General features: G+C 55.4%; 2 protein-coding genes across 10 annotated transcripts in view; both read right to left on the minus strand.

Annotated features, from left to right (window-relative positions):
• Positions 1 to 2638: 2638 nt before the first annotated feature.
• ENDOV (endonuclease V) lies at positions 2639 to 12520 on the minus strand. 7 transcript variants are annotated; one of them, XM_042025611.1, is made up of 9 exons: positions 12402 to 12520; positions 12031 to 12202; positions 10983 to 11117; positions 10554 to 10593; positions 10341 to 10453; positions 10166 to 10234; positions 9472 to 9600; positions 5882 to 5967; positions 2639 to 4895 (listed from the first exon to the last, which is right to left on the minus strand). In XM_042025611.1, the coding sequence occupies exons 1-9, from the start codon at positions 12437 to 12439 to the stop codon at positions 4868 to 4870; spliced, it is 810 nt and encodes a 269-aa protein (XP_041881545.1). In that variant the 5' UTR covers positions 12440 to 12520; the 3' UTR covers positions 2639 to 4867. The 7 variants fall into 7 exon arrangements, with proteins under 7 accessions (XP_041881545.1, XP_041881543.1, XP_041881547.1 ...); XM_042025609.1 differs by having other exon boundaries at positions 2639 to 4898; XM_042025613.1 differs by lacking the exon at positions 5882 to 5967 and having other exon boundaries at positions 2639 to 4898.
• A 46-nt stretch (positions 12521 to 12566) lies between these two features.
• Positions 12567 to 20258, minus strand: part of RNF213 (ring finger protein 213) — a 46668-nt gene continuing 38976 nt past the window's right edge. For 2 of the 3 annotated variants that reach the window (XM_042025562.1, XM_042025561.1), the window contains exons 52-66: positions 19816 to 19850; positions 19405 to 19499; positions 18917 to 19076; positions 18421 to 18601; positions 17583 to 17677; positions 17044 to 17295; positions 16646 to 16778; positions 15952 to 16035; positions 15471 to 15651; positions 15075 to 15276; positions 14912 to 14989; positions 14424 to 14621; positions 14052 to 14141; positions 13767 to 13945; positions 12567 to 13198 (exon numbers count right to left, since the gene is read on the minus strand). In XM_042025562.1, coding sequence (XP_041881496.1) covers positions 13045 to 13198; positions 13767 to 13945; positions 14052 to 14141; positions 14424 to 14621; positions 14912 to 14989; positions 15075 to 15276; positions 15471 to 15651; positions 15952 to 16035; positions 16646 to 16778; positions 17044 to 17295; positions 17583 to 17677; positions 18421 to 18601; positions 18917 to 19076; positions 19405 to 19499; positions 19816 to 19850 — 2117 coding nt within the window. In that variant the 3' untranslated portion in view covers positions 12567 to 13044. Of the gene's footprint in view, positions 13199 to 13766; positions 13946 to 14051; positions 14142 to 14423; positions 14622 to 14911; positions 14990 to 15074; positions 15277 to 15470; positions 15652 to 15951; positions 16036 to 16645; positions 16779 to 17043; positions 17296 to 17582; positions 17678 to 18420; positions 18602 to 18916; positions 19077 to 19404; positions 19500 to 19815; positions 19851 to 20258 lie in introns of those variants that run through there. The other variant, XM_042025563.1, reaches the window with a different exon arrangement.

The raw sequence follows: 20258 nt of genomic DNA on the forward strand, positions 1-20258 counted from the left end.
TTATCCACCTGCAGCCGCAGGCGTGAGGAGGCTCCGGGCGGCCGCGGGGACCACACAGAGCTGCCTGACCGGGGGGGGCTTCGTCCTCAGGCTCAGAGGGAGTGCCAGGAGACGCCGGGATGTTGTCCCCAAGGGACTGGGATGTCCCTGGCCCCGATGGTGCCCCACGGGCGGGGCAGAGCCCGGCTGCTGCCCTGCTCTGCCTCGGGGCCGCAGCAGTGCAGGCAGGAGCAAGAACCACATCAAATTAATTGGATCCCAGTTTACTGCAAACAAAGAGGAGGCAGGTGACATTTACCTAGCGGAGTAATTGATATCCGAGTAATTTGTTGGAGTAACCTCATTACATGCCAGCTGGATTTCCACACCCTCCCAATCCCACTCATTACAAACAAGGTTTGTGCGTTAATCAGAGCACTTTAATCGCGGTGCTGCCCACCATCCCTCCAGCAAGTTACAAAGCCGCCAGATTTATCACAGACCCTAAACACTCTCCCAAGAACCGCTGGGTATTTTATCAGCAGGCAGTGCTGCTCCTTGGGACAACACCGGACATTTCTCCCTCCAGTGATGGCTCAGGGGCACAGCCGGCTCCTGGCACCACCTCTCCTCCCTTCCCTCTCCCTCCATCCCTGGCCTGGCTGATCACCTCCTCCTCCTCCCCGGCGCAGCCAGGAGCTGTTCCCTCACCAGACGAACGGCTCCAGCCAAAACACGAGCCGGGAGCTGCCGGCAGAGCCTCCCCCGCCGGGAGCGCGGCGCTCACCGCGGCCGCCCGGCTCGGGGCTCTCCGAGCGCTCCGTGAGCACAACACCACAAACAAATCCCCGCATCCATGCTGGAGCTCCCGGGCAGCAGCGGCGGGCAGTGACCAGCTGGGCTTTGCAAGCAGAGGCACAACGTGCCAGGCAGCCAGTCCAAGAAAAGCAGGAATAAGCGTGTTCCTAAGGAAACATCCTGCATCGAGCCCCCGAGGTGGGAACTAACCCAGGAATTCATCACGGGTTGGTTTCATAGCCTCGATTGGTGTTTTTAAAGCTGATCAGGCTGCCAGGATGGGGACAAGGCACTCCCAGCGTGTCCCCATGGAAGGAACCAGCTCATGTGGGACCCCACAGAGCTCCAGAGCAGCTCCTTGTGTGCCTCTGTCCCGCTCCCCCCAGCCCCTGGGTACAGAGGAGAAGGTGCCATAAAACGTGGGTCTTTACTGACCTGCCCAAGAGCTCCTGCACCCTCTGCCCCCCCTCCACCTTCCCCTCCGGGGGACACAGCCCCAGCCCCCAGCAGGAGAGATTTGTTGCCCCACGGATCTACCACCTTGCTTTGGGCTGAGCCCTGCACAAGCTGCTCCATCACCCTCATGACACAGCTCATGATCATCTCATTTACTATTAATTTGCTTGTCAAGAGAAATTCCACTCATTTGCTTTTAATTAATGGGGCCTTAAAATAAAGCTGGGGGGTGGTGGGGCTCTGGCGAGAGGATCAGGGAGGATCAACCAACACCAACAACGGAGGAGCAGTTGGGGTGGAGAACTATTTATAGGACAAAAGGAAGGGAAAAATAATTTTAAAAAAGGACAAAAGGACAAAAAAAAAAGAACAAAGAAACCCTGCAAGGGAGCCATGGTTCCCCAGCTCCCTCTGCACACCCAGGCTCTGCCCGGGAGCCACCACAGCCAAGAGGCCTCAGCTGCCACAGGGGGGGCCAACACTAAAAATGCCCATTTAGAACCAGAGCTGGGGAATGCTCTGAGAGCCAAGGGACACAGCTGCCCCAGCCAGCCCCACAAACACCAAATGCTCTGGGAATGTGGGAAAGGAGCGGGGCTCAGCTGCCTGGGCCCAGCTCCACACCCACTGCAAGCACCGAGACCATGGCTCAGACCTGAAGCTGGACCTGGTTTGAGGAATCAGGAGGGAAACAGCCCCTCCTAAACCCACCCAACCGAGCCAAAGGGAAGAGGAATGAGAGCTGGGGTCAGGGAGGGGGGAAATCCCAATCAAACACTTCCCCCGTCCTCGGCAGGAGTGTCCCAAAATACAAACCCTGAGTCACTGGAGCTCAGACTGCACAGGCAGCACCTACACTGCCACAAGCTCCAGACACGGAGGCGGGAACTCATCCCACCCGGCTTCAGACACCTGTGAGGGAGCTGCTCATCCACAATTCCTCAAAACTCGCAGAACAAACACAGACTTGCATCCTAAAGCATCTCCTCTCCCTTCTCCTGGAACCCCAGATGAACAAGGCAGGTGCAGGGATCCTCCTTCCTGATCTCCAGGTGTCCAAATAAAACAGAGGAAGCAGATGCAGAGAATGTGCAGCAGAACCATTCAGCACCTGGGAGTCAGGAAACCCAACCCCAAACCAATTCTGTGCCAGTTTGTCACCCAGGAGCCATCACTGGGCAGCCACATCCCTGCTCCAGCACCACAGCTCATTCTCCAGCAGCACTGGGGGGGTGACCAAGGCCTGAGACACCTCCAGAGACTCCCAACCAGTCAACAGATGGAAACGGTGAAGAGAAAACCCTGCCGGTGATAACAGGAACATGTACAACCAGTCAGCAGTAAGCAGTTTCCTCTGATTCCCAACAATTTAACACCCAGAAAAGGCAATTTCCAGCAAACAGAGTTTAGAAAGACAAGCCACATATGAGTTTATTTCGAAGGACACTCAAGCTCCACTCTCTGAGTTCCTGTTAAGAGGTTTCAAGCATTACAAAGAGATTTTCCCTTCCCAGGGTTATAAACCAATTAGATAAAGACCAAGTTAATCCCTTATTGTGTCCAAAGAGCTACAAGCAGACACCAAACACAGAGATTAGTCCCTTCCTTTGAGCACCCCGCAGCCCAGGCAAACCCCAAGCCGAGGAGCACAGAGCCCCTGGCTCCAGCAGGGCTGCACAGGGGGCTGCCAGGACACTGCAGCACCATCCTCCTCCCAAACCCTCCCCAGGTGACTCAATCCAGAGTCATCTGAGTTTACCTGAACCTGGAACAGAGGAGTTCAGAGCCTCACGCCGAGGGAAGCCGGGGTAGTGATGCAGAACCACGTGCTTGGACTTTTTATGTTGGTTTTTTTTTTACCTGATTTTTCCTCACCCCCCCGGGCAGAGACAGCTGGGGGGGGCTCAGGCCAGCCTAGGACAGCAGTGTCCCCAGCCCTGGGTCCCTCACGCTCCTGTCGAGGAGCTGGGCTCAGTTCCTTGAGCTTCCACCCAAATCACAGCTTTGGCTGCAGAGCCTCCCCTGACCAGCCCACCCCAAATCTCTCATTGTCAAATGCCAACTAGAAACACACAAAAAAAATCACCAACAGCTCAGGGATTCAAAGCACAGACGTTAGACTAAACATGAGGTTAAACCCAGAGCAGGAAGAGCCACAGTCCCACGTGCTGAGGGCTCCCCTCTTCTGCCAGGGCCATCCTGGAGGAGCTCCTCCCCACAGAGCCTCCTCCAGCACAGCTGAGTCAGATAAGGGGCTTCACTCAGCACAGCTGGGGTCAACCTGCAGTGGGAGCGGTGTCACCCAGAATTTGGGACGAGCCAGGGCCCAGCACAGGCCAGAGCAAGCAGAAAACCCAGATGGATTTCCCCGGTGTTCTGCCCATGAGGTCCAGGAAGGAGCTGTTCCCCGCCCACTCTGGCACTTGTGCCTGAATTTGTGACAGGCTTTAGGAGCCTGCCCCCATGCTCAGAGAAGTCGCTGATTTGTGTGGGGTTGGAATGAGGAATGAACTGATCCCTGCTGGCAGCGGTGCTGTGGCTCTGTCCCCACCCTGCTCCCTCGGGACAGGACACTCCCAGGACCAGCTCCAGAGCTGCCCACGGGCCCCAGGGGAGCTGGGTCTATGGCTTCCCCCCTTTTCCCACCCGGGTTTCCAGAGGGACAGCCCAGACCCCGACACAGCAGAGGCAGAACGGGCTGGGTTTTGTCCCCCCACCCAGAGCAGCTCTAAGAGAAAAGAACTGAAGTTGTACAACAAATTTATGCAAAATTGAGGTTAAAACAGCCCACAGGAGCCTGACCCGAGCACCCCTCCCCAACCCAGGAAAGCATCCTTCCTCCTCTCCAGGCTGGGATCCCACACAGCCACACCAAGATCTCCCAGAGCACGTTCTCCTCCTGCTGCTCTTCAGGAACAGTCAGGAACCACCTGCCAGCCTCAGCCAGGACCCCACACCTTGGGAGAAGCTTTGGCCCTGCAGGCTGGCCGAGGGTCGAGGATGATTTGGGCACAGCAGCTCTTGGCTCTGGGCTCTGCTGGGGCTGCGTCAAAACTCCAGCCTGGGGTCTGGGCACCCGCAGTGCTCTGTGTGCCAGGAATGACCTCCCCATCCTCCTGGGATCCTTTCCCCTGAGATGATCCTTCCTTCAGGAAGAGCGGGGCAGCAGGGCTGTTCCCCCCGGAGCTGGAACGGGGCTGCTGCTCCCCAGAGACGTGGGAGGGAACGGGAGAGCCCAGGCTGCAGGGACGGGGAAGCTGCTCCAGAAACAGCAGGAAGGGAGGTGTCTGTGCCCCAGAGGTGTGGCAGGAGACACAGGCCGGCTCTGGGGGGAAATGCCTCAACACCCCTTTGTGAATCGCCCCCTGCAGCTGCCCACGGGCTCCAGGGAGGTGTTGCAAACTCACACGTGAGCCTTTGCTTATACAAAAGATTGTAACAATACTTGAAAACAAACCCTGAGAAATTCACTGCAAGGATTCTCCCTGAGCAGTGGCTGGTGCTGTCCTGAGGGACACAGCCTGGCACAGCTGTCCCTCAGGGTGGCACTGGGCTCCTGCATCCAGCAGGACTCAGCCTCGGTGCAGGAGAGGACCCAGCAAAGAGGAGCTCTGCAGTTTCTTCTGGCACCAGACTAATCCTCCAATTCAGCCTCCTTTTTGCTGCTGGGAACAAAAAAGAGAAAGTAGAAAGTAGGTTTTTTTTAAAAAAAGTAGAAACCAACAGGTACAAACAACTGGCACTTGGTGGCCGAGGAGCTCAGGTACAGAGGGTGTGAGAGACAAGGTCACAACTGGAGTGAGTGTGGGGTTCTGGTGCACTCCCCTCCAAACCAGCCAGAGTGAGCTCCAGCAAACACTGGGGACACCTGGCCTGGCACTCCCAGAGCTGCCCCACGGCCTGGCCATGCTGAGAAGTGCCACCACAGCAGCTGAGAGAGCCCCTTGTCCTGCCCCTGGGTGCACAACTCAAAGAACAAAGGAGCTGAGCAGGATCCAGCACCATCCACGTGTCCTAAGGAATCCACCCACAGAGCTGCCTCAGCCAGCACGAATAATCCCCCACTCCCCCAGTGCCACCATCCCCAGCTCTGCTCCCTCAGAGCCCTGACACACCGGGCTCACCCCGAGCAGCTCTTGGGACAGGGCTCCCTGCTGTCTGCCCAGCCTGGTCCTGGGGCTGAGGGGGCCCAACACTGCTGTGAACCCCACTGGAGAGGCAGCAGAGCCACAGCACGAGGAGCTCCTGCACCTCAGGGGACCTGCCATGGATTTACCCCAACCTGACACCCCCTGGCCCACCTTATGTAAGAGTGGGGGGACTCTGACCCTCCCCAAGACCTGGGGGCCAAAACCAGCTCCCTGCAGGTATTTCTGTTCACCCTCAGGTCATACCTGTGGGCGTTAGGGCTTTCTTATGACCAGTGCTGAAAAAAGACCAAATCCCCTCTGCCCTTCCCCAGCTCAGGACACGGCGCTGTCGGAAGCAACGTGTGAGGCAGCGTGGCCACACGGAGCAGAAATCACCTTCTGGAGGCAGCACATGTCCTGATCTCCTCACCCAGCTCACCTTGTTACCCTGCCTGTACCTTTAATGCCATTACTGCAGCTCATTCCACGAGCAGAGCCCCTTTTGCCCACACACCCACCTCTCTGGGCCGGCAGGGAGAGCCTCCAGCCCCTCCAGCGGAGCACAGGGCTGCTTCCGAAGGTACTCCCTGGACCTAATGTCAGCCTGGAACCGAGGAAGAAAATGAGTGAGAAATGGCTGAGCAGCCTGGCTGGTGCCTGCTCTGCTATCCCAGTGTGTCCCATCCACCCTGCTGTCAGCACATCCCACCAGAACACTGCATGGCCCAGTGTTACAGCAAGGCAGGACAGCCTGGGGCCAGGAGAGCACCAACCACATCCCAGGAACTGTTAGACAGCATTGCTGGGCATTCACTGGGTGTTCCTGCCCCCACCCTGAGGTGTTTCCTCAGCCCTCCAGTGCTGCACAACTCAGCAGCAGACCCTTGATGCCATCACAAGCACATCCCAGGCTCTTGGACAACTTTGAGGACTGGCAGTTGATTTTTACAGTCCTTCAAAGTTTTTTCTCCTTTAGAAACTTCTTTCCGAAACACACTGCTGTGACATTTCCGAGCAGCTGCTGTGCCCACCTCAAAGGCAGAGTGTCTCTCCCCACTTACAAAGCAGGATGTGACCTTCCCAGCTGGAAAAGCTTCACAGTGTCTGGTGATGCTTGGAAATTGGGTTAACACATCCCCGGGGACTGTCCTTGAAGCATTGGCTGCTCTCCCCCCACGCTGCTCCCGAGGAGCCTCTCCTGCAGCCCCGGCAGCCCCCAGGCCCCTCAGCCCGAGCCCCCAGCAGAGGCTGTGCCTGCTGCTGGAACCTGCTCCACAACTGCAGAGCCTCCTGCCAGCTGAGAAGGAGAGAGTTACATAAGGGGTGGTTTGTTTGGGAGATTTTTTTCCCTTCTCTCTATAATTGGACAGTTTCATAACCGAACTGACAAATAACTTTGATCACTCTTCAGGATAAGCGATTACGTGACGGATTTTATAACCAGGGAAGGAGGCTGCTCAATAGTCCCCACGGGGAGACCAAGGAGCAGGAGGCACAGCTACCAACTATTTTTCTAGGGAAGAAAAAGCCCAACCACATTCTTCTGAGAACATCAGCTAATGCTTGATGAGGTGGCAGTTCCCAGGCAGGGCTCACTCCTAACACAGCACTGGAGTCAGCTTAAGGTGGTGATTAACCATGGGCTTATCAATAAAATGGATCACTGTCCTGCAATAATCCTCACAGATTTGGGTTATTTTCAGAGGGGATGAGTGCTGGCTGTGGAATTGGTGCTTTGTCTGTTATCTGAGGGGCTGCGGTGGTCCCTGTGCACAGCAGGCGTGGAGGGGGTGCACCCAGGGGGAGCTGGAGTCTCAGGACACCCGTGACTGCTGTCCAGTCCCAGAGGAGAGGCTGATGCCTTGTCTCATTCTGCTGAGGGCAAGTGTTCAGTGTTTCACAGAAAGGGACCTGCAGGCTTGTCCTTCCTGGTGGGCTGGAGCAACCTCAGGCTGTCCCAGCAGCCCCTCCCGGAGCCGGCCCAAACCCGCTGGGGGCCAGGGGCGGCTGAAGGAAGCACCAAGCGAGGAGGAGGCTGGGGAGCAGCCACCAGGAACCCGACCAGCGAGAGCAGAGCAGGCTCCCGGTGCAATCCCTGCCAGCTGCAGGGTGGCACCAGCTTCTGCTTCCCTGCTGTGCACCAGCACCCTGGGAATGAGCACCGGGAGGGGTCTGCCCTCTGTCAGCAGGAGGCAAGGGCAGTGCTCTCAGCAGGCTCTGGGACTGCTCCAGGGCCACTCGGGGGAGTGCTGTGCTGGCTGTTCTGGGATGGCAGCTCCCCCCAATTCCTGCCTGGGAGCTCAGAAGGACCAGCCCTGTGCAGGACCTCACAAGGGAGCACAGCTCTCCTGGCTGGGCCTGGCACGTGGAACGAGGACTGAGTGGGATGTAAATACTGATTGCAGGTGACAAGGGAAGTTCATCCCTCTGCTTCCTCCGAGAGATCACTTCTCTCACCTGCACCTCAGCCAGTTCCTTGGCAGCACAACCACACTGTGGGCTGAACACAAACAGACCGCTCCCGCTCCCTGCCTGGATAGCGCTGCATTCCCAGGAGGCACCACATCCCCTAAAGCAGGAGGTCTGAGCTCCCACAGCAGCTGCACTGCACGTGCTGCCCTACACAAACCTCAGCCACAGCCTCAGGAGCTGTGGGCAGCTGTGCTCTCACAGACCATTTTATTTCCAGGGCTGCCAGAACTTCCAGACCAGGACCTGATGATCCACAGGTCTCTCCTGACACTGGGAAATCCATAAGCACTGCACCTGTCAGGTCTGTAATTTCTGGAGACATACCACAGCAAAAAGGCCAAGTTAGCCACCCATGGCAGCATTCCCCACAGCCTCCTGCTTCCTGACTCCAGCTCTAGGTGCCCAAGAGCTGAGGCTTTCAGCTCCGCCTGTGCCAAGAGCTGTGGCAGTCACCACACAGAGGAAGTGTGGCAGGGACAAGTCCCATGGAAAGGTTTGAGTGTCCTCATCTCCTGCCACCCCTCCAGAGTAAACACACTCCCCTGTTGGATTTTTCATCTCTCTGTAAGCAAAGTGATAATAATTCATTCCATTATGGAATGGAAATAAGGAAAAGGTCACAGAGAACTGGAAGAGTCTCCGAACATGAGCAAATCCTGGAGATGTCTGGAAGCGAAATGAGGGTGACGAAAAGCTCCGAGACACCTTTTAGATTCCAAAGGGAATGCTTTTCCCTTCCCTTTGAACACGCCGAGCTGCAGAGCTGGCTCGGAGCTCTGCAGAGGCATCTGTCCCTGGCTGGAGCAGGTTACATAAGGAGCTCCACCAGCCTCCTCCGGTCTGGCAGGTGCTGGGGCTGAGACTGGAAACTCCAGCTCTGCTATGGACACCCCAAGGCTCATTTTGCTCCAAGGACTAAGATTTTGGGGTAGTTTTTAAGTAGAGTCTCAGTTCCAGAGAACCGGGCACTGCTCAGGTGGGCACACCCCTGACCCCGCCACAGCAGCGATGCCAATGGGCTCTCCCAGGGCAGTGTTAGGGACAGGGACACCTGGGCAGGCCCTGGCGTCACTTCTGGCTCTGGGCTGTGGAGCCACCAACAGTAGAGTGACCTCGGGGAGAAGGGAAGCACTTGCCAGGCCAGAAGTCCCAAAAAGCTTTGAGCTTCTCCTGAGCCTTTCCCCAGGTTCTGCTACGATTTGTAATGAGCCAAGGCTGAGCCTCGGCGGCAGCTGCAGCTCGGTGACGGTGATGCAGTGCTGTCACCTGCTGGCTGGCGGCTCCGTGTGGAGTGCGGCAGCGGGAAAGGCCCAGAGGAGCAGCACTGCGGGCTGTGCTGGGCTCCAAGTGCCCGGGAAAACCGCATTCCCAGCTCCTGGGGATTAACACCACCATCACAGGAGCTGCCTGCAGCAGGAAATCAGTCAGGCTGGGTCTGCAGGCAGGGCTGGGAATGCTGCCGGGCACTGCATCAGGAGAACGGGCCTGGAAGGACCAGTGAACACCCCCGTGGGCTGGGGGAACAGCCCAGCAGGAGGCTGTCAGCAGCACAGGAGGGGCAAACTGAGGCTCTGGAACACCCCAGGGCTCGGCTGCCCCTGCCCCCGCCTGCCCCCCCCCGGCTGCCCGGCCGTACCTGCCGGATGGGCTCCGGGATGCGGAAGCGGCAGCAGGCCCTGACGAGGCGCACGGCCGTGTCCAGGCTCACCCGGTGGCCCACGGAGACGTAGAGGGGCTTGGAGCTGTTGTTGCAGCTCCGCAGCACCTGGGCAGTCAGAAAAGAGGGATCAGGCACTGAAGAGGCTCACTTGAACACACCCAGAGGGGCAGGGGAATTAGGAGCCAGCCAGACCCCTCAGGTGGGGTGGTGGCTCTGCGTTTGCAGCTCCCAGCCTTCCTGAACATCATCTCCATCCCAGTGTCTCCTCCAGGGACTGTTTGTCCCTTGTGGCCCTTCCCCAAACGCCTCAGGCTGCTCTGGGATGCAGGGAGATGTGCCAGCACAGGCTGACAGCACACACAGGAAGTGTCTTACAGCTGCCTGTTCCTGCTCTGAATCAGATGCTCCCAGACTGATCCTGGGAAGCTGCCAGGGAACTGGCACCTCTCCCAGACTGTGGCTCACAATCCAGGGTGCTGGAGCACCTCAGGTGCCACAGCCACGGATGTGAACGTTCCTGACACCTGAGCTGCCAACTCCCTACAACCACCTGAGCTCTCAGGAAGGGGCCAGCAGTGTCACTGGTCACCTGCCCACAGCTGCCCTCCTGGACGGGATCACTGAGACAGCCCCGCTGTGCAGAGTGACCAGTGGCCAAGTGACAGCTTACCATGCCCAGGACTTTCCCCGAAGTGCCTGTCAGTGGGAATGTCTCTCCTGACCTCTGCAGGGAGCGGACCTAGGGACAAACACACACGAGTCAGGTCATTAGCACATAATTGTATGTGGTGTCCAAATTCCCTTGGGATATTAAAAACCAGAGCTAAATCCCAGCCTGGCCTAACCTGCTCCCTGTGCAGCTCGTCCCTGACCAAGCCATCCACCTGCAGGAGGTTCTTGGCCACTCCAATGCACGGCAGGTCCGTCAGGACTCCCAGGTGACAGGCTGTGCCAAACCCTGCCAACAACCAGCCACTGTAACTGCAGGACACCAGGAACAGGAATCCCAAGGAGCAGCACAGGGACCAGGAGAGCAGGGCTCTCCAGGAACAGCCTACCTCTGGGATGGAGCAGGCCATTCCCATCTACCAGAAGCACCTGAAAAAGCCAAAGCGGAAATATTATTTCCTGGACACTGAGAGCACTCCAAGGAGCATCCAGGGATGCTGGCTCTGGGAGGAAGGAGAAATCTCTCTTGGTTCTTCACCTCTCCCTTGTAAGGCTCTTCCTGCCTGTGCCTGACCCTAAAGCAGCAGCAGTGTGGCGCTGGCAGCGCCCTGCACACACCACGGGGCTCCCACTGCCGTGGGAGGCCTGGCTGCTCTCAGCTCCACATCCCTGCTCCCTGAGGACAGGGAATGGATGCTCCAACACAGCTCTGCCCCTGCCCCTCCTGCCCCACCAGCTCAGGCTCCGGAGGGACAACCCCCTTCCCAGGATTCTGCACCCAGGACACCCCAACTCGGCACAAGGAAAGGACACCACACCTGAGGCTGGAGCTGGGGCTCCTCCTGCTGCAGTCTCTGGACAGCTTCCACCAGGAAGGGGACCTCTCGGAAGGCCAAGAACCCGGCCACGTACGGGGCACTGACGGCCACCATGCGGCAATCCTGGTACAGCACCTGGGGCAGGCACAGACAAAACCTCGGGACGCTGCCCGAGATCCCTGGATGTTCCAGAGGCTCCTCCTCTGGTTCACGCCCCCTCTGCTCACCCCTTTTAAACCCAGGAACCGGTCAAAGAAAACCCCGTGAGGCAGCACAAAAAAATGATTCCTGCCTTGCCCTGCAGAGCACAGCAGGACTTGAGATTCAGTTCATTAAAATCCCAGCAGACAGCATCGAACTTTATTTCTCTGCTCATTAGAGCCTTTACAGTTAAAAATAATTTTTATATCATTTTGAAAGCTGGGAAAGAGACCAAAAATCTTTATTAGTTCAAGTAAAATGACTGTGAGATCCATGACAGGTTTGGAAAAGCTTTCCTATGTCACATCCCATATTATCAGCCAAGAACTCACACACGAGACTCTGCACTGGAGCACTACGAACACCTCCCTCTGCCCACGGGCACCAGCTCCCCTGCACAGACACCGCAGCTGCCTCTGAACCCTGGGAGTTCCCAGCCATCCTACAAAACTCCCGCAATCACACCTTCCTAAACTTCTGCCTAAATCCTTACATAGATTTTTTTTTTTTTCTGTTTATCTTTCTTGGGAACACACACATGGAAGGTTGCTGAACACACACAGAATCACGGAATGGTTTGGTCGGGAGTGACCGTGTAGCGCAGCCAGCGCCAGCCCTGCCGTGGGCAGGGACACCTTCCACTCGCCCAGGTGGCTCCAAGCCCCGTCCAGCCTGGCCTTGGACTTCAGGGATGGGGCAGCCGCAGCTGCTCTGGGCACCCTGTTCCAGGGCCTCCCCACCCTCACAGGCAGGAATTTCTTTCCAATCTCCCATCTAGCGCTGCCTCAGAGCCCGTGGTTACGGCACGGCCGGACACAGCCCCGGCACGGGGCGCTCCCCGCGGTACCTCGAGAGCCGGGAAGCTGAGCACGACCAGGGAGGCGCAGGCACGGCTGTCGTCGCCCTTGATGTAGGATAAATCCACACCTCCCACTCTCTCCAGCCCGGCAAAACGGGCATCTTTCTGCCACTCCTCGGTGTCCTCCTCCACCACGCTGGCCTTCAGCCGGGCCTGCTCCCTGCGAGACCCCCGGCGCCGCGGTGAGAGCGGGGTCCCCTCCCGGGAGCCGCATCCCCGCGCCCCCGTTCCGCCCGCCACGAACCGCGCCCCGCTCGCTCCCGGGGAGCCCCCAGACCCCAAGCACGGGGCTCTTCCGTGGCTTGTGCGGACGCGGTGCCGGGGGAGCCCCGAGCGGCCCGGTCCCTCCCCCCCGTTACCGTTCCCAGCGGCGGCGCCGCCCGGGGGACGCGGCCATGGCGGAGCGGGCCCGCCCGTCCCGCAGCGCCGCCGTCCCCCGGAACGCGCGGCCGAGCGCGGCCGTTCCGGGCCGGGCTTAGCGCCGGGTCCCGGCAGCGGCGGGGAAGGAGCCGGGAGCGGCCGCGCAGCGGAACTGAACCCGTTTATTGGGGAGGGGGAGAGCAGGGCCCGGCCCGGGACAGGCGGGGGGCCGGGCTTAGCGCAGGGAAGGAGCCCCAGCTGTCAGGGCTCCCGTTTTTCCTTCCTGGCCCCGCCGCAGCGTGGTGCTGGGCAGGAGCCGGTTCTGCATCCCGGTGCTGACAACGCGGCGCCAGGAGAAAGGCAGACTGAGAAACATAAATCCCTGTCCCAGCACGAGGGCACCATGGTTTGTAAAAAAAAGTCCTTCATATTCCTCCAGTGGCTCTGGGGCTGTGATGATCCAGGATTCACACGGAGCTGCTGCGTCTCTTTCACCCTCCTCCTCCACGGTCACCTCTCCACATCATGTGAACAACAACCCCAAACCCAAAGAACAACCAACAATCCCCAAACGAATGCCCAAAGTTGCAGAAGGCCCGAGGTAGGTGCTGTGGCAGCGACGTTCACTGGCAGTGTCCTGTCCTAACTTTCCCTGTGCTCCCGCTTGAAGAGAGCAGCTGCTTTCCAGGTTGCAGTGGCATGAGAGAGAAGAATCTCATCTGGGAATGTGTCTTCCAGCTCCATAGCTAATTCAGACTCTTTGGCATAAAGGTAAGGCGAGAGTGATTCCTTCAGGCTGGAAGACAGAGCAGAATAGCATTAATAGCTGGGGTACAGGAAACCACCAGTGCCACAATATCAGTGCATTGCACCACCCAAAATACTCAATGTACACCATTTAGCAGGTGTATGTGTAGTGAGAAGGGTTAAACAGCCAGTTGGATGCACAGAGCCCAGCCAGGGGAGGCTGCAGGGCAGAGCTGAGCTCTGGGGCTGAGCTGTGCCTGTGCAGAGATAAATGTGCCTATCCCTGAAGGCTGGGCTTGATGATCATGGAGGTTTTTTCCAACCTTAATCAGTTTGTGCTTCTATTACTATTGTATTCAAGTGCCTGCAGAAGTGTTTGTGTTTGTGCCCATGGACAGCAGCTCCTGCTGTGTTCCAGCAGTGTCCCCAAAAGAGCCTGTGTGAGATGGAAGTGACACCTGCCAGGAAAGGGTGTGGATATTCCCAATGCCGCTGGTTGGGCCATGACCCCCAGGACAGGCATGTGCCAAGGGAACTGTTCCCATCATGTGCATGCTCAGAGGCAGAGAAGCTTCAGTTAACAACAACTCTGGGGGGTTTGGGTGTGTAACTCCTACCTCCACTTGGGTCTCAATTCCTCCACAGCTTGGACACGTCTCAGCTTCAGGATGATCATTTCATGGAGCTCTTGCAGGAAGATTTCCAGCCTTGAGTGGACCAGGAAGGTGTGCAGGAGCTTGGCAAGCTCTGGGGTGAGCTCTTCTTTGTAGTCTGGACTGACGTCTGCAAAAGGATCCTAAAAATGCAGCGAGGGGAGAAAAAACCCAAACGCACATTTGAGCAGCTGCAGGCAGAGCAGAGCAGAGCAGAGCAGGTCACACAGAGGGGCTGGGGTTCCATACCCTGCCGAGCCGCAGCAGCTGCTCAGATTTGTGGGCACCCAGGAGCTGCCACAGGGCCACGCTGTGTCTGAGCTGGCACCGCCTGAGGGCCTGGAAGAGAAGCACATCCGTGGCTGTGAGGGATGTCCTTGGAGCCCATCCCCAGCCTGCCCTGCCCAGAGAGAGCTCAGCACGCAGCTCCTCCAGCCCCTCAGCCTGGGTGCAGCCCATCTGCCTTCAATAATCCACTTTTTGATATCACTACAGGGAGTGGGGAAGTGAGAGGGCTCTGTCACACATACTGGGCTTGAATAAGGTCACACTGGCTGGATTTAGCATAAACCAGGGCAGATTTTATCCTGTAAGAATCAGAGCTTTGCCCTCCGGGCTCACCTGCAGCACGTGAGGGTTCGTCTGATCCCCCATCTGCAGGACCTGTTCAATGTAGTCAGTCAGCAGCATCTCAGCGTTCTCACCAGCCATGGCCAGGAAGCCCAGGGTGATCTCAGTGAGGGACAGAGCATCACACACATCACTGTAGGACTGCAGCTCCCCACTGATGATGTTCATCACAGAACTGGGCAGAGCACTCTGAAAACCATGAGGTTGCAGTTAAAATTATTTTAGAGCCATTCCTTTTTCTGTTCAAATTGCTCAAGTCATGGAAGACAACAGAGCCCCAGATTTAGGAAACTGAAATGCTGATCTATCTCCCTTTTCTTTGTAAATCCTGACTGACAACACAAGGCCAGATTGCACATACCCAAGGCATGCTGAGAAATCAGCAGGCAAGCCTTTGGATGGACAAGGCAAGGGACACAAAACCCTTGGAAAGTCAGGGATTTCATGCTTGCCCTGCTTCCTGCAGCGCAGAAACCCACCTGCTCCAGCTTCATCCTGACATCACTGAACAGCTGCTCGTAGTTCCGGTCATGTCTGTACACCAGGGTGGGGATTCCCTGTCAGGAGAGAAAACCATGGATGTGAAGCTCTGGAAAACTGCTCCCAGTGCCCTCCAGGCTGCACAGCCCCTGCCTGTCCTACCGTCAGCGTGATGAGTGGCTTCCCCTGCAGGAACTTGCTGATCACTTGCTGCTGGATCCTCTCCAGATCAAAGTCCTGCAACGTCTCCCCTCCCTTCTCCATGCTGTACTGACAGTTGGACAGGATCAGAGGGATCAGGTCTCTCTCGACCTCGTAACTGATCAGGTGCAGGTCGGCCACTTCCGAGGGGCTGATCAAGTACCTGCAGGGAGCAAAGGGCCTCTCTTCAGAGGGAGGGGCCTCTGTTCAGAGGGAGGGGCCTCTGTTCAGAGGGAGGGGCCTCTGTTCAGAGGGAGGGGCCTCTGTTCAGAGGGAGGGGCCTCTGTGGAGCAGGGAAAGCTGATGGTGAGGGAGCAGGAGATGCAGCAGAGCCCAAAGACTGGAAGAGCAGCACACCTGTCATCCTGCTTGGTGTGCCTGTTGACGGAGTGCACGAAGTCGTTGTGCAGCCCGATGAGGTAACTGGCCAGGGCCGTGGAGCACAGGCCCAGCCCCTGCCGCCGCGGCAGCAGCGCCTCCAGTCTGCTGTCCAGGCTCAGCTCAGAATCACAGTACCCTTTAGGCAGCTTAATTTCCCCTGAAATACAGACAAGGAGTGTTTGAGGAGGCCCAGAGCCAGCCCAGGCTGAGCCAGGGCAGGAGAAGGTAGGGAGCCTGAGAAAAGCTGTGCTCTCAACCTTAGGGACAAACACAAAGGGGAACAAGTTCAGGTGAGAATACTACATGAGGGAAACAAGTTCTTCCCCTTGTACCTAGATTCTTAAAATTCAAAGGCCAAGCTCAGTTTTGAGGATATGCCTCAGCATCACTGATGGGAGGAACCTGAACTGAGAACGAGGAGCAGCGGAGGAGCAGGGCTGGGAAAGAAGCTGCTCACCATTGGTGTCCAGGGAGCTCCTCAGCTTGTTCCAGACAGACAGAAACACATTCACTCTTCTCTCTAACAGGTCCCTCATCACACCTGAGAAACAACAGAAAGATAAATCGATGAAACACCTTTTCCTGGTGAAACTCTGCAATACAGGGATCTTCAGAGCACACCGCTGAACTCCAGGCAACTGCTCAAGAGACTAAACAGACACCAGACACCTTTCTGATGCTATCAAATGGAGTTATTTGCTCAATTTGTTAATATTTTTCCATTATTGTCTGCTCCTGGCCCAGGCCACAAAGATGGATTGGTCCTTGGTCTGATTCTGCATGACCTTTATGTACTTTTCCATAAGCACTTAAAAACATCAGTAATTGTACTTAAATGCAATAGAAGGAGTTGCCACAAACTTCATGAAAGGAAGGGGAGGACGTTTTTTCCACTCTTTAGGCATACCCTGCTCTAGGGCTGAGCTTAAAATGCCAACACAACCACTGCTGCACTGCGCAGAGCTCCCACCCCTCACAGAAAATCTCCCGTACTTAATTCCCTTTAAAGTCATCTGGTAACTTTTCCAACCATATCCAGGTCTCCAGTTCATTTGGATGAGAGTTAAAAAGAAAATGTGAGTTTTCACCTTCGCTTTCAGCTATACAATCCAGCATTTTCTGTTTTATTAATTTTGGCAGAGTCTCCTCACCTGAGTGGGGTTCCCTGAGGAATTCCCTGATGGAGCAGTGTTTGATCTCCGCTGTGTTCTGGAATTGCCTCACCAAGTCTCTCTGCAGAGCCAGAATCTCTGGTAGGAATTTCACCAGCCTCAGCTCAGTTTCCTGGAAGAGGAAAGGGAACCGGTGGGTAAGGCTGTTGGGAAGACTTTTATGGAATTACTTCTTCAATGTTTAAAAGACAACAATATTTTTCATGTTCATTGTCAAGATCATAGCAAGTACTGAGAATAAAGAAACTGGATAATCCAAACCAATTGCTCCAGGGGACCCAAGCCAAGGCTGGAGGTCCCTTCCCACCCCAACCAGTCTGTGCTTCTGTGCTCTGATCTTTGAGCATCCCAGGCTCTCACCCCTGTGCCACCCCCACCTTCTGCAGGAACTTCCAGAGGAGAGGGACGGTGTCCTTGGCATTCTTTTGCTGCACAACTTGGCCCAGGTTCTCCACTGAAACCCTCTTGCGGCAGCTCCACATCTTGGAGTGGTGTATGTGGCTGTCCCCTGGCAGCTGGGACAGGAATGCACCTGGGTCCCCATACACTATTTTCACTATGGGGTTGGAAGAGATTCTCTCATCCTCTTGTATCTGTCTGTTTATCTTCAGAAGCTTTTTATCCAAATCCTGCAGTAAAAAAAAAAAAACTATCAGATATTTTGAAATACCTTAAACTGAGCGAAGTCATTTCTGCTTTTCCAGCTGTACAAAATCATCCCAGAACAATTCCTGTCTCAGACTCCGATTTCCCCAGGTAGGATAATGGCAGCTGATCCTTAGCCTGCAGCTGTGCCAAGGATGGGTTGGCTTTAGGAACAGCCAGGTGAAAAGTGTACCACAGACAGTACAGCACGTCAGATTTCCAGTGGATTTTGACCTGCTCAGCTACTGACTCTGTACAGCAGATTTCTCACCTTCAGTTCAGGAACAATAATTGTGTTTGCAACAATTTCTTCCCATTTGTTTCTCTTCTCTTTGGTGGAGAGAACATCATCAAACTGCACCAGCCCTGCAATAGGAATATTTCACCTCTCACATCTGCAATATTTCAGTGAAAAGAAAGCACAGATTGACAGGTCCTAGAAGTTAACTGAGTATCTTGGTCCAGCTGGAGAGGGACACCCAAACATCACACACTGATCCAGGTTTCCAGGAGCTTCAGCCAGTCATTCATGTGAAAGATGGGGACATTTATACAACTCCTTCATAACCCCAGAAAGACTGAACAGATTGTCCAAGGTCAGACTATGACAGACTGAAGCTTGGAATACTGACTGGTGCTGTCCCACACTCAAAATATGGGGTATTTACACATAAATCCCTCTGTGCCACGGTGACTCCAGATCCCACCATGAACCCCACTCTGCCATCCCTCTTCTCCCAAAGAACTTCTGGCAGTCATGGAGAGGCAGCACAGAACACAGACTGCCCACAGCACGAGCTGCTGTGCTGGGAGCAGCAGCCCTGCTCGGGAGCTGGAAGCTCTGCCCATCTGTCACAACGTTATTTTGTCAATAATTCATTTTCAGAGTTATTGACTGCACCAAACCTTGCAACCCCCATGTACTTGACTGAAAGAAGCTAAGAGCCAAAAATTCTTCCCTCCCTACAGTAAGAAACAAGCTTCAAACTCTCTGTTTTTCTCTTCAGCTCAGCTACTGCTGTTGGAAGTGGTTTATCCGCAAAGTGCCTGCACAGCCACAGCCCTTCAAATACAGCCCCAGGTGTGACAGGCCAGCTGGCTTTTCTTACACTGGCCTGGCTCCTGCTGGGGGGCCTGCAGGAGGCTGCAGAGCACAAGGTGGAGGATGTTCATGGTGTCATCCACACTCTTCCCCAAAATCCTTGTCAGCTGTGCCAAGTCCTCCTGGATGTGCTGCTGCAGGAAGCTCACCACATCATCCACTGCCGGCTTGATCATCATCGTCAGGGACTAAAGACAACAAAGGCAAGAGTTGAGCACAGCCAAAAACTTCCAGGGTAGCACCAGGCACTGCTCAGTCCTGCCAGGCACCCCCACCTGTGGGATTCCTGCCACCTGGGCCCATCAGGGCAGGGGTGGGTGGATGTGCCTGCATGGAAGTGCAGGAATTAACCAAAATCCCTCCTGGGCAAGGAGGGAGGGAATTTGAGTCTTGCATCTTGACAGACTGCCCTGGTCACTTGGCAATATAATGAAAAGGACCAGCAGCATACAAAAGTTTCCCTACATTTTGTGTGACCACTTGGAAGCATTTTTGGAAGATACCTGAGGGGCTCTGGAGGCTCCCAGCAGCATTGACAGGTGCGTGAGCAAACGGAGCAGCACAAAGACCCCGGGGGACACGCCCCGGTCAGACACTCCTGGGGCTCTTCTGTGCTGAACATCTCCCAGAATGTGGCCAGTTTGAGTTCTGTCTCCATGATTCCTGCAGGAAAGTGTATATATGGTATTTTTTTGCCTTGACAAAACCCACACAAGACACCTCTGATACCCAGCAACGTCTTTTTGACCCATAATGTCTTTGAATGCTGTAAAAGCTGCCGATTCGAAGTGCTACAGGGGAGTGGCAGCTTCCAGCTGGTTTTGTACACAGAAAAGCAAATTTCTGTGGTTTTGCTGCCCAATTACTCGGACATCCCTTCCTAACACCTTCCAGAGAGCAGCATGAAGTGGTTGGTACCTCTGGCCTTTGAAGGCACTGCAGGCAAGTCCTGCATCATTTAGCACTGCAGAGGCATTGAAGCAAAGCATACCTGGATAGCTGGAAGCCCTGCAGGGGTTTGTGCTCGGTGCCTCCAATGGGGGCCCGGCAGTCGGGACAGCGGCTCTTTTCCATGGGAAGGCCACACTGGGAAAAGGAAAAGGAGAACACTGAGTTGCAGAGCAACAGCTTCTCCAGCAGAGAAGGAATGAAATGAAAACCCAAGCTGTAAGTGGTTAATTCAAACCCTGCTACAAACTGGGCCTCTGCCTGATGTTTCCTAATTTATGGTATAAATCTTCAGGGTATTCTAAATTTTACATTACAATGATAAAATGATCAATAATATCGAGTTTAGAAGTGGAACTCTGTGCATCGAAACCTTAAAACCAGTAAACAAAATAGAACAGTTTATTGTTGAAAACTTTGTCTGCTTAAATACCCACCAGTCCCAAATTCTTACCTCTCCCACAGTGCAGGGGTGGCCATTAGGACATTCTGTCAGAAGAGAAACAAACAGAACAGTATTCTAAGACAGATTTATAAAGCCCCTGTTAACTCCCTTTCATTGGGACCATCATCCTGGAGCAATAGATATGCTTCAAGATCTAATCAAAACCCCTGACCATCCCAAAGCCCAAAGGACTGACAGACCCACACAGGAAGCCAAGAAATTTTTCAGTGCTGCTTCTCCTTGAGAAACAAGGAATCAAAGCCTGACAGATTGTGCTGCTGAGTGCAGGAACGCTCCCAGCCCCCATGCCCAGCTGCAGGAAGGTCCAGCTGTGGGAAGCAGAGACAAAGCTGGCCAGGAAGGTGGCAGAGTTCTCCTCTCATACCCTGTTCGTGTTGTGCTTGTGCCCCCTCAACCTCCGTGAACAGCTACAGACTCAACAGCACTGGATG

Source organism: Corvus kubaryi, unplaced genomic scaffold (assembly GCF_017639235.1).
Source record: "Corvus kubaryi isolate FWS band 111438036 unplaced genomic scaffold, C.kubaryi_AGA036_p1.0 37272, whole genome shotgun sequence".
NCBI lineage: Eukaryota > Metazoa > Chordata > Aves > Passeriformes > Corvidae > Corvus > Corvus kubaryi.

Coding starts and splice junctions, on each gene's coding strand:
- ENDOV (XM_042025608.1), bottom strand. CDS start 12,439: ATGGCCGCGTCCCCCGGGCGGCGCCGCCGCTGGGAACG. Junction 12,203..12,401: donor CGGCGCCGCCGCTGGGAACG/GTAACGGGGGGG, acceptor GGGGTCTCGCAG/GGAGCAGGCCCGGCTGAAGG. Junction 5,968..9,471: donor TCCCGGAGCCCATCCGGCAG/GTACGGCCGGGC, acceptor CCTCGGTTCCAG/GCTGACATTAGGTCCAGGGA.